Genomic DNA, 13,270 nt, shown 5'->3' on the forward strand with positions numbered 1-13,270 from the left:
AACAAAGGAAAATTTCTACATTGAATTTCTGAATAGTATTACTCCTTTGGGAATGCCATGTCATAAATTAAAATTGAAAGTGAGTGTAATCATCATGCTATTGAGAAATCTCAATAGTAAATGGGGTCTTTGTAATGGTACCAGATTTATTATCAAAAGAGTACGACCTAACATTATCGAAGCTGAAGTATTTACAGGATCTGCAGAGGGAGAGGCTGTTCTGATTCTGAGAATTAATTTGTCCCCATCTGACACTGGCCTCCCATTTAAATTGATTTGACGATGGTTTCCGGTGATGTCAGCATTTGTGATGACTGTTAATAAATCACAAGGACAACCTCTAGACAGAGTAGGCATATTCCTAACTGAACCCGTTTTTGCACATGGTCAGTTATATGTTGCTTTCTCTCGAGTTTGAAGAGCATGTGATGTTAAGTTAAAGTTCTAAGTACTTCATTTCAAGGGAAATTAGTCAAGCACTCTGAAAGAGTTTTGGGTCTTTGAAAGAACACACATTAAAAAAACCGCACAAAACTCTTCCTCTCAGCCTATTGCTGTTGAAGTTTCTACTAAGGATATGTGTTTGATCATTAATATGCACTGTATCCATCTTTGGCAGTTATTTTCCAGAGAAATCGATTCCCTTTTTTTAAAAGATATATTTTATTGATTTTTTACAAAGAGGAAGGGAGAGGGATAGAGAGTTAGAAACATCGATGAGAGAGAAACATCGATTAGCTGTCTCCTGCACACTCCCCACTGGGGATGTGCCCGCAACCAAGGTACATGCCCTTAACTGGAATCGAACCTGGGCCCCTTGAGTCCGCATGCCGATGCTCTATCCACTGAGCCAAACTGGTTAGGGCAATTAATTCCCTTTTAATGTGCACAAATTTCGTACACCGGGCTACAAGTATTAAAATATTTCTTCTAATTAATTTCCTTTCAATGTGCAAAAATTTGTGCACCGGGCCACTAGTATTTAGATAACTCCTATGAATCACAAATGAGAGAAACCAAGGACAGGGGGCAAATATCTGGGCTGGTAGTAGCTGACATAGTAATAATGTGCGTCCTCCAACATGTCCCTAGATTGACTGGTCCTGAGGCTGTATCATGCCAGAAGTTCTTAAGGATTCCTGAGTTAGAGGAAGCACACTTCCAAACCATCTTTCACTGAGCTCAAGGGCCCATGTGGACTTGTATCATATTTAATGCAATATAAATGAAACCCTTGCTGCCTGGGGTAAGGTAGGGAGGGTTGATCTCTGAGAAAACTCCCAACAATACAAATAAAGAGGTTGGTGGCTAAGAGTAGAAGAGGATGTCTTCCAGGTGTAGGCCTTACAGGATGGTAAGAACACAGAAAGAGCTGCTCTCATACTTAGCCTATAAAGGATAGGAACTACCCTTCCCTTTTGTCTACTATACAATAGAGAGAAGGGATAATTTAAGGGACATTGCATGGTTACAAAACAGTTTCCATTCTAGGCCACCTCTCCCAGGTTGTGGTCTCACCCTCATGACCAAATGAAGGTTTTCAATAATTTATTTTACATGAAGGTCACTGCTTTCACCCACCTCTTTCCTCAATCCCATAACCCAACAGTCTCTGGACTTCTTGCCTCTTTCAGTATTTCTTTGGTTCTGAAAGGATGGATATAATGAGCAAGAGCACAAGGTCTGTCTCTTAAAAGAACTGGGTGCTTCCTATTCTCCTTCCACCCTATACTCACACTAAGACAAGGGGAAGGCACAAGCACAAGTGAGTGACAGAGTGTGGGAAGTTTCATGCAAACCCAAACAACCACAGAAAAAGAACCCAAGGCCTAGGCCTGGCACAGGCAGTCAGCAGCACCAAGCTCATCCACAAAAGATGGTTCTGAAAAGCCCCCAGACTCTTTGCAGGCCCCATCCATGCCCATTTCCCACTGTCTGGCATAAAGCATGCTGCATAAACCCAGCCAGACAGCACCTTAAGATCCTCGTAGGCAGCCAAGAGGTTATGACACCTCAAAACAGAAGGGAGCATAAAAGTGTTGGGGTGGCACAGGGGTGTGGTTTTTGCTGGCCTTACCTCCTTTCCAAAGCAGGTAGATGGGCACCACGTAGAGCATAACATGCTGAATGTAATATACCTCCAATTCAAAGGGGAGCTGTAAGGACAGGAGGGAGAGGTGTTTCAGAACAGAAAGCACACATTTCCACAGATTCTGAACTTGAACACTCTTGCTCTTTACAAGCCACATCTTAGCAAACCCATGCATTTCACCAGTTCACCTCCCTTCACAATCAGACAAAAAAAACAACAACAAAAAACAAACAAACAAAAAAACAAGTGAAATGAATATGCCTATGACCTAGGCTGGTATCTTCCAATGTGTATTTTGCAGAAATGGTACTAGAAAAATGTTCCACTAAGAAAATTGGTTACCCCGTAACTTCTGTCTGTAAAAACCAGTGGGGATTGTGGCTGAGTGAGATGGAGGGCTCTGGAGTCACAGGAAGCTCTTCTTAAAGGGACCAAACACAGACTTACTTGGACTCTCTCCTTCTGAGTTCCAGTACTGGGGCAGCAGCTTGAACAGAATCAGGGACATATGGGAGGAATTGAATTGTCTGGCATCAGGGAGAGAGATGGTGGGTGGGCAGCTTTCTTCCAGACAGAAGTGCTGGCAGAGGCCATTGCTCCTTTTCTGAGACTCACCCCCATAGAGCTGAAAGGCAGGTGCCATATCTGAGTATCCGTCAACCTGGCACACACTGTTTGCCCCATCTTGGTGACTCCCTGAAGCTCTGCTCCACCCAACTTTGAGCTCACTTGAGTTGTTTCCAGTGGCTTTTCAATGTGAACAGCCTGTCTTGCATCATACTTCAAACTTTCCTAAATCTCTCTAACAAGATGCATCTGGCCTCTGCATACGCTATACATCTTGCTAAGTAAACCCAGGCCTAGCACTATTGGAAGCCTGGCACTGGTTCACAGCATGGTCTCTCCTTGGCACTTCCAAGCCAAGCACAAGTAGCAACAATCTGCAGAACACTCTGTAGCCTGTACCAGGTGGCTCCAAGCTGCGCACAGGCAGTGGCTGACCTTGCACCTCCCAGAAGACCCCAGAGCCAGTGTACCCAATGGACAGATTCATACCAAACTGGATTAAAACCCCACCACCTCCATGAGTGACACAATCAAGAGCCATACTCAGTGAGCACCAAAGACCCTGTTAGTCCTGTTAGGGTTGAATCCTGCATAGCAGCTCCTCTGATGTAGTCACGGCTGGTCAGCATGGGAGTCAATCCCTCCCAGTGATGTGATGTGCCAAAGCAATCAAGGCTCAACTACAACAAGACTGTGCACACCTGGAGTGCCCAGCTCAAGTGACTGGGGAAGCTGTGCCACTGGGCCCTACAGGACACCTACTACACAAGGCCACTCTACCAATTCTAGGAGACATAGCAGCTCTAAATAATATATAGAAACTAAAACTGGGAAGCAGCCAAAATATAGAGAAACATAAACAGGTCCGAAATGAAAGAACATAAGAAATCTCCAGAAAAAGAACTAAGGCAAGCTAATGACCAGATACAGAGTTCAAAACTGCTTATAAGGATGCTCAAGGAACTTAGTGAGAACTTCAATAGCATGAAAAAAGAAATAGAAGCCACAAAAAAGAACCAGTCATAAATGAAGGATATAGTAACTACTAGAGGCCCTGTGCATGAAATTCATGTACTCCATGGGGGAGGGGGTCACTCAGCCTGGCCTGCACCCTCTCACAGTCCTGGAACCCTTTGGGGGTGTCTGACTGATGGCTTAGGCCTGCTCCCAGCGGGGCTTAAGCCAGCTAACCTACCATTCAGAGCATCTGCCCCCTGGTGGTCAGTGCACATCATAGCAACTGGTCAACCAGTCAACTGTCTGACCCCTGGTGGTTAGGGCACATCATAGCGAGCAGGTGAGCGGCCTTAGCATATCATTAGCATATTACGCTTTGACTGGTTGAACAGCCAAATGGATGAACAGACACTTAGCATATTAGGCTTTTATTATATAGGATAATGAAGAATACATTATAGCAGTGGTTCTCAACCTTCCTAATGCCGCGACCCTTTAATACAGTTCCTCATGTTGTGGTGACCCCCAACCATAAAATTATTTTCGTTGCTATTTCATAACTGTAATTTTGCTACTGTTATGAATTGTAATGTAAATATATGATATGCAAGATGTATTTAGGCAACCCCTGTGAAAGGGTCGTTCGACCCTCAAAGGGGTCACAACCCACAGGTTGAGAACCACTGCATTATAGGGAATAAACAGTAGAGTAGATAAAGCAGAGGATAAAATAAGTGATTTGTAAGATAAAAAAAGCATAAAATATACAATCAGAATAGGAAAAGAAAATATATTTTAAAAAATGAGAATAGTGTAAGGAGCCTCTGGGACAACTTCAAGCATACCAACATTCACAACATGGGGGTGCTGAAAGAAGAAGAGAGAGAGCAAGAAATTGAAAACCTACTTGAAAAAATGATGACAGAAAACTTCTCTAACTTGGTGAAGGAAATGGACATTCAAGTCTAGGAAGCACAGAAAGTCCCAAACAACATGAACCCAAAGAGTTCCACATCAAGACACATCATAATTAAAATGCAAAATATTAAAGACAAAGAATCTTAAAAGCAGCAAGAAAAAAGCAATTAGTTACCTACAAAAGAGCTCCCATAAGACTGTCAATTGATTTCTCAGCAGAAACTTTGCAGGCCACAAGGGATTAGCAAGAAATATTCAAAGTCATGAAAAGCAAGGTCCTACAACCAAGATTGCTCTACCCAGCAAAGCTATCATTTAGAATCAAGGACAGATAAAGTGCTTCCCAGACATGAAAAAGCTAAAGGAGTTTGTCACCATCAAACCAGTATTACAAGAAATGTTAAAGGGTCTTCTTTAAGAATAAGAGGGAGAAAAGATAAAAAATATGAACAACAAAATGGTCATTACATAAAAGGGTACAGTCTTTTTTTTTTTTAGTTTCATTCATTTCAAACAGGCCGGATGTGGCCGGCGGGCCGTAGTTTGCCCACGGCTGGGTTAGAGGATGAGTGAAAAAGTTGAAGGGATTAAGAAGTATAAATTGGCTGTTACAGAATAGTTATGGGGATGTAATATACAACATAGGGAATATAGTCAATAATATAACTATGTGTAGTGTCAGATGGGTACAAGATTTATTGGGATGATCACTTAGTAAATTATGTAATGTCTAATCACTGGGATGAACACCTGAAACTAATATTGTATGTCAAATGTAATTAAAAATAAAAAAGATTTTTTTAAAAGATAATGAAAGTTGGTTAAAAGGGTAAGAAATATTCCATACAATATATTCTTTTGAAGACTCACCATGTATATTAGTGGTATATGAAAGACCTGGATGGTCTCTACAATTACAATTGTTTATACATTGTTTCCCAAACTTAGTTAGCCAGTGCCTTTTTACAAATAACACTCAGTATTCTGCAGAATATACTGGAAGAAAGACAATGTTATTTCACCTCCTGTTCCAGGTGAGTAGCTGGTGAACTATTTAAAAGCTTATTTATCAGTTGACATGAAGAACATATGGAATAGAATTTATTATTCCTAATTTCCGAATGGAAAAAAAAATGATTGCTAGATCCAATGTGGTCTAGATCCAAGAAGAACTAATTTTCCCACTGGATTTTTGGGGTCAGTCCAGAGTTAGTCCTACTTTTGGGTGAAGACCAAGCAATTGGGCCAATATTTTTTGTCATACATTGCCAAAAAAGTCTCCAACCTCCCTCCATCTAACACGCCCACACATTCACTCCTGTTTCCCATCTCTCTCTCCCCAAATGGAAGCTCTGGATTACCAAGGCAGAGCACAGTTTCAAGTTGGCATGAGCACCATGCTGTATACCCTGGTAGCGAGTGGAGAATGAAAATGGCTGGGTGAGTAACTCAATTCCAGCAGCTGGCAAGAGGCCAAGCCTTCAGGCTTACACAGCCGCCAGTGTGCGCATGAGTGTACACACACACACACACACACACACACACACACACACACACACACACACACACACACACACACCAAGGGGAAGCCCAGAGAAATAAGGACACCCAGGGGAAGGTCAGCTGCCTCCTTGTTCCCTACAGAACAGGCACAGAAGCAAGGCTATGTACTAATAAGAGGAGGCATTTATGGGCTCTCCCGGCCTGGGAGCCCATGCCTGCCTTGTGCGATGGCAGATGGCAGATGGCAGAACTCCCAGAGTGGGATTTGGGACAACTGTGGACCCTGGACAGACACTGGCTCTGGTTCTTGAAAATAAAAACCCACGCAGAAGGAAAATTTCCTATGGATCCAGCTGATGCTCAACTATTATTTTATGTTCTCAGAGGAAAATGTAAAATCCCACAAAAAGAGATGAGGTTGCAAGCAACTCTGCAGACCATGCCTGAATAGCTGGGAAAAAAATCATGGGGTGTGACAATGGGCATCACAAGCAAGAGGTAGTTAGGCTTCCTCATAGTAATGTGGTCTTGGATCATGCTACTAACTTAAATTTTAGTACTGTTTCATGCCTTTTCTAATGTTTTCACATCCACCATTGACTCAATCCTCTCAAAAACCCCATGAAGTTGGGGGATAAAGTATCATTATCTGCATTTGACAGGTGAGGAAACTGAGATGCAAAAGGGTTAACTGACTTGACGGTGGTCACCCAGAAAATAGGCAAGGAGGAAAGGACCCAGGAAGGCTCAGTGCTCTGGCTGTCATCTGACTTTTCAGGTACTTCAGGGACTTGACCTCTTCCGGAAAAGGGCCTGGGAACCCAGGCTACTCTCCTACAGCAGTGGAGCAGAGAACCAGGCCAACGGCTAGTAGCCCCTGGTCCCAGCCAGATCGTCAAACAGTACCTCTGATGGCCTCTCAGACTCTATTTACCCCACTGGGCTCACAGTGCCTGCTTACTTCTAGGTCCTGACAGCCTTACTAGGAAGCAAACTGCCCACCTGCATGTCCAGTTTTGCACCATGGCTGCAAGCAAGGACTTTGGAGTCTTGTCAAATCTGTGTTCTACAATTTGATTCTGCGACTTAATAGCCCTGTGGTTTCAGGCAAGTCGCTTAACCTCTCCACCCCAGTGAAATGAAAATAACTGCTGTTAAAAGATTGTTGTGCACTGGCTGCTGTTTCTCAGTGGTTAGAGCATCAACCCATGCACCAAAGGGTTGTGTGTTTGATTTCCAGTCAAGGGCACATATCTGGGTTGCAGATTTGATTCCTGGCCCCCATGGGAGGAGTGCTGGAGACAACTGATTGATGTGTCTCTCTCACATCGATGTTTCCCTCTAGCCCTCTCTCTCTCCTTCCTCTCCCTCTCCCTCCCTCCCTTCCTCCCTTCCTTCTTCCCTTCCACTCTCTCTAAAAATCAATGGAAAAAAATATCCTTGGGTAAGGATTAACAAAAAACAAAGGTTGTTGTACGATTTCTAATTTTTTTAACATAACAAACATTTATATAGTACTTATTATGTGCCAGTAACTATCATAAGCACTTTGCTATTAACCCATCGAAACCTTATAACAACTGTGCAGCAGGTCTTCAAATAATGTTGTTTTCTTCAACATTTTGTCAAAAATTTAATGACATGCTGTAGGAACTTAACTCTTGTTTATATAAATTGCCTGTGATAAAATTAGTTTTGTTATGTCATTTTGCTTAAAGTCACAGAACCCACTGATGATGATAAGTGGGGACTTACTATATTGTTACAATTATCACCATTTTAGAGATGAGAAACTGAAACATAGAGAAGTTAAATAATTTACTGGAGAGCACATGACTCATTTGGTAACAGAATCAAGTTTTAAATCCAGGCAGTCTGGCTCTAGAGTGTGTAGATTATATTCTGCTGCCCCATGTGGATCCCTCCATCTACACCCACCCCCCACCCACCCCCACCCCCCCCCGCCATAAAAAAGGCCTGATATCCAGGAGATGCACAGTGGATAGGAGCTGTTATGATTAATAGGGGTGGTAATGGCAGTACATTAGCAGTAGCAAAATTAGTACTTATCCTCACTGTCCCTCCACATGGGGACTGGGCCCAATCTCTCCCTATTCACTTTTGACCCTCACCTTCACAGCCTATTCTGCCCCACTGTGGCCCCAACCCCACATCAGAGTGGCCCAGCTTGGCCTGCAATTCAGCTTCCTGTCACCAGCCCACTGAGGCTATGCAGACACTTCAGGCAAAAACCTCAGCTGGGTGGCCAGGAGATTGCCCCCATCAGCAGTGTCCTTCCTCTGAGGGCTGCTTCACCCCCTATTCCTTCCAAGAGTTCCCTACCTTGGAATGCCACAGAGAGTGTTAAACTGAGTATAGTTACCACTGACATTCAGGGCCAGGGAGGAAAAAGAGGATACAGGCAAAGGAGGTAGTGTAGGAATATAGGAAGAGGAAAGGAAAGAAATGACAGAGAAGGGGAGGGGGGTGACATAAGAAAAAACACACAAGTGGCAGGAAGAAGGGGCTGACTAGGAGCAAGAACCTACCACTAGTCATTCAATAAAAATATTTATTAAGTACTTATGTATATGTACTGTGTTAAATACTTTTACCTGTGTTGTCTCATTTAATTATTACAAGTTTCCTGTGAAGCAGGAACTATGATCACCCCCATTTGACAGATAAGGAAACTGAGGCAGGGCAGGGATGGTAAAGGATATTCGGCAATGAAGAAGAAAAAAAGGCAATTTTCTTTACTAAACACTGAATCCAGGCCAAGTCCCAGGAACTTTCTCATGGAGCCTCCCCACCCTCTTTTCCCCATTTTGCAAACACTATCTGCAAAATGTCATACTTCCTCCAAAAGTAGTTCCACTTGGCTAATTAATTTCTAACCTACAGACCTCACATCTGGAACTCCACTGTAATGTACATATCCTGGTTCCTTTTCAGCTGGAGGATTCCCAAAGCTTTAGACCAAAAGTCTTACATCACTGGGATTGAAAGTCAAAAGCAATAAAAAGATTTTAAGCTGCACAAGTCATTAACTTCCTTCTCACATCCAAGTCAACATCATTTTTAGACTCAGGCTGCCTAAAACATTAGGTGCATGGACCCTGTCCAAGGCAAGATCCTGACCTCCTTCCTCTAGCCCACTGGTGGGCAAACTGCGGCTCGCAAGCCACATGTGCGGCTCTTTGGCCCCTTGAGTGTGGCTCTTCCACAAAATACCACGTGTGGGCGCGCACATACAGTGTGATTGAAACTTCGTGGCCCATGCACAGAAATCGGTATTTTGTGGAAGGGCCACACTCAAGGGGCCAAAGAGCCGCAGTTTGCCGACCACTACTCTAGCCCTACATCCCTGGTTACTTCAATCACCATACAAAGCCTAAGACGCCCTGCCCAACACCTGAACTCTATCTTCTGGAACCCAATGATAAATGATAAGCATACTCTTCTCTGAGCGACCCCTCACCTTCTTGCTTTAACAAAAACCTGCTCTCCCCCAATGACATTGCTATCCCTACAACCTTCTCAAGTTGTGGGTGATTTTCCTTCCATATCACTTGATGGGGTCGGGGGAGGAGGGGCAGTATCCTCTTTGTTCCTCACTGCTGCTTCTAAATTGTGTCTTTTCCAGACCATTCTCTCTGCCTCCTTTCTAAGCACTCAAGTGAATATCATGACATTAGACTTGACCACCCACTACTCTTCTTGTTACAGTCATCTATGAACCCTCTCTATGTGTATTCCCCTTCAGTCCTTGAAGACTTTAACTCTGGCATCCCTGCCACTCCCTTCTGACACACCTTTATCAAAATTCCTGTGTTTCCAATATTTAGCAATACTCTGATCTCTCAATGCCATGGTCGCCATTCCTCTTGAAATCTCATCTCCATCTTATCTCAGCCCTTTATTCCCATTGCCATATCTGTCATTACTAATACCCAGGATCTCTACATAAACTCTGTCGTGTATCCCACTCTCCAACCACCACTTCCTATCTATCCAACTTACTCCCCCTCATATTCCAACTCTAACAATCTTTCAATTTTATTGGTAACTATAGTCTGTCCATCCTAAAACCTTTTTACTGCCCCTCACCAACCTCATGTACTTATTTCTATGTTTACCCATCACTCCCTGGACACCCTCTCTCCCTTTCCCAAAAATAAACCACATTTCTGGTTAAATCCAACTCTCTACCTTCATGTCCTCATATCATGCAAGTAAGCATGGCTGAAGAAAAATATAAAGTGATGCTTTTAACACTTTAAATTCATAATTGCAAATTTTGAGTGGGCCCTTAATTTGACCCCATGATCCAATTGCATTCCCAAGTCCATTCCCTCTCCTCTCTCCTAGAACCTTTGCCTATCCTCCTCCTCAGCTGGTGATATGGCTTCCTATTTCATTGGTGGGGAGGGGAGGAGCACTTGTAAGAGAACACGCACAAGCTCCCAGCATGACATTGCCTTCCTCTCTGAACCCATCCCCTACAGCTGCATTTTCTTCTGCTGCTATGCAGAGACCACCCATACTGTTAGCTAAGGCTAGCCCTCCCATTTGTGCACTAGATCCTATCCTTTGCCGCCAACTGAACATCACACCTGCAATTGTCCCTTTTTCCCCACTGGATCATTCCTATCAGAAAACAAACAAACAAACAAACAAACAACAACAACAAAAACATGTTACAGTATTTTTCATTTAAAGACAAATATTCTTGAGCCCACATTCCCTCTAGTTTTCCCCCATATCTCTACTTCCCTTTATAGCAAAACTCCTCAAAAGGGTGGTCTCTCCTCATTGCCATCATTTCCTCTTCTATAAGTTATCCTTCCATCCACGCTAATCAAATTTTCATGGCCACCACTCTCCTTAAATTGCTCCTACTGGGGTTACCAATGACCTTCATGTTCCTAATACCAATGAGTAATGAGAATGGAAGCTAGCCCCTATGGCATCTTTGTATGAATTTTAAGTAGCTGCACATTTTTTATCCCCATGCCATGGTGTCTATTTCAGGTCTCTTCTTAGTTGACTCAGCAGCAGCATCTGATTCAGTTGGTAATTCTCTCATCCCTAAAACACGTTCTGCACTGGGCATCCAGGTTATCACTCTCTGTTCTTCCTCTACCTCAATGACTCCCATTCTCAATCTCCTTTGCTGAATCTTCCTTATGTCCCTCACCTTTAAATATTGGAGGAATAGACCAGAGCCTATTCCTTGGCTCTCTTTTCTATCTACTCTCATTCACTAGATAATCTTATCCAGGTTCCTGGCTCTAACTGCCATCTATATACTGATGACTCCCAAATGGATATCTCTAGCCTAGAGTCAGGCTACCAAGATTGAAATTCTAGCTCCACCATTTAGTTGCTATGAACCTTTGGGCAAGTCGCTTAATCTTCCTCTACTTCAGTTGGCTCATTTGTAAATTGGAAACGATAATAGTACCTACTACATCAAGCTGTGGCAAAATTGGGTGATATTATGCATGGCACAGTGCTGGCATATAATATGTATTCAAAAAATTTTGGCTGTTATAATCATCCTCATCTTTAACATCAATCAGTCACTAAGTAGTAAAGCCAGGATTTCAATCGCAGCCAATAAGAAGTAGTACCAGATATCCTTTAGTGAAAAGCAGGTGGTCTTTTCACTTCATCATTCTGCCTTAGCAAGAACCTCCAGCAAGTGATAGTGGCAGCTGTGGCTGCCCCACAGCTCTAAGACACATATCAGTATACTTATCAGATGACTACTAGGATAACTTTAGCTTGCCAAATCAATCCATTCTTTTGGCCCATCTCTAGGCGAGTTTATCCCTGGAGACTTCTTTATTCATCAAAGGAATTTCAACACTGCTCTCCTCTTCTCACCCACGACAATTCTATTCTTATTCTCATCTAATTAGTAAAAAATAACACTTATTGAGACATGACTAAATGTCAGGTAATGTACGTGGCTCTGGGTATACTGCAATAATGAAGACACAGTCCCTGCCCTACAAGAGTTCATAGTCTAGCTGAGGAGGCTAATAGATAAAGCAGTGGTTCCCAAACTTATTTGGCTTACCGCCTCCTTTCCAGAAAAAATATTACTCAGCGCCCCCTGGAAATTAATTTTTTAAAATTTTAATAGCAATTAAACAGAAAGATATATGTATTAATGTTTCTACCTTTTTCGTAAAATATAGTAAAGAAAGGTGTAAATTAGAAACATTGAAGTTTGAAACTATGAAACTATTTATTGAACTCAGAATAGAAAGGTAATACAAAAAAAGTTAAAACAAATGCACCTGTGGCCATCACTGGCCCCTGTATCGTTGCAGCGCCCACCAGGGGGTGGTAGCGCCCACTTTGGGAATCACTGAGATAAAGGGATAATATCTATGTAACAAAAATTATGAAATACCTGTAGATAAGGTATTCAATTTGGTTTGATTTTTCTTTGAAAGTCAGGGAGAGTCCTGTATGATGTACAGTTGTGTAGAGTTCCTGCTGGTGGCTGGGTTCATGGGATGCTATTAGAAGCAGGAACACCAGTTAGAGACTGGAAATAGCAATGCCTAAATCAAACTTAAGGCAGAGGCAGCAAGAGAAGAGAAGACAGGCACTTTTGAGAGATGGTAAGAAAGTTGAACCACCAGTTCTAAGTAATTGATTGAATAGTGGTTATGCCTAGGTAGATGGTGAGATTTAGGGGCTTCTCCCTAAGTTGGGGCCTACAGTCAAGGAAGCAGATTGGGAAAGGTGGGTTACAAGAAAAGAAGCTGGAGAGAAATCAAGATGGCGGCATAGATAAACACCTGCAATTGCTGCCTGGCACAACCACTTCAAAACTACAACTAAAAGACAAAAATTTTCTATTGGGAGGGAGACACAAGCTCCAGACTGCTCTGAACTCCAGTTCCGGGAGAGTCTCTGGGGAGCCAGACTCATATGGGGAGAAACTGGACTGTCTGGCAGCAGGCGGAACTCAAGGGCGGCTTTCTCTCAGAGGTGCTTGCAGCGATTATCACGGGACACTGAGACCCAGGGGCTCTTAGGGCAGGGCTGAGGATCAGCCATAGTTTCTTGCTCCGCCCTGTTGATTCCCTGAGACCCAGCCCCACCCAAGCTGTGCTCAGAGGCTTTTGCATATGAATGGCCTGGCCCTTTGCAATCTAAAATTACCTAACAAACTGCAGCTGGGTCAGAGAGACCAAGAACATCCAAAAC

At 43.0% G+C, this 13,270-nt stretch overlaps 1 protein-coding gene across 1 annotated transcript in view; it reads right to left on the reverse strand.

Moving 5' to 3' along the window:
- The window catches only part of TMEM164 (transmembrane protein 164), a 218,859-nt gene that overhangs the window by 32,865 nt on the left and 172,724 nt on the right, over positions 1 to 13,270 (reverse strand). Inside the window, exon 4 of the mRNA XM_006769695.2 lies at positions 2,078 to 2,156. Coding sequence (XP_006769758.1) covers positions 2,078 to 2,156 — 79 coding nt within the window. The remainder of the gene's footprint in view (positions 1 to 2,077; positions 2,157 to 13,270) is intronic.

This window comes from Myotis davidii, unplaced genomic scaffold (genome assembly GCF_000327345.1).
Source record: "Myotis davidii unplaced genomic scaffold, ASM32734v1 scaffold1383, whole genome shotgun sequence".
In the NCBI taxonomy this organism is placed as follows: Eukaryota; Metazoa; Chordata; class Mammalia; order Chiroptera; family Vespertilionidae; genus Myotis; species Myotis davidii.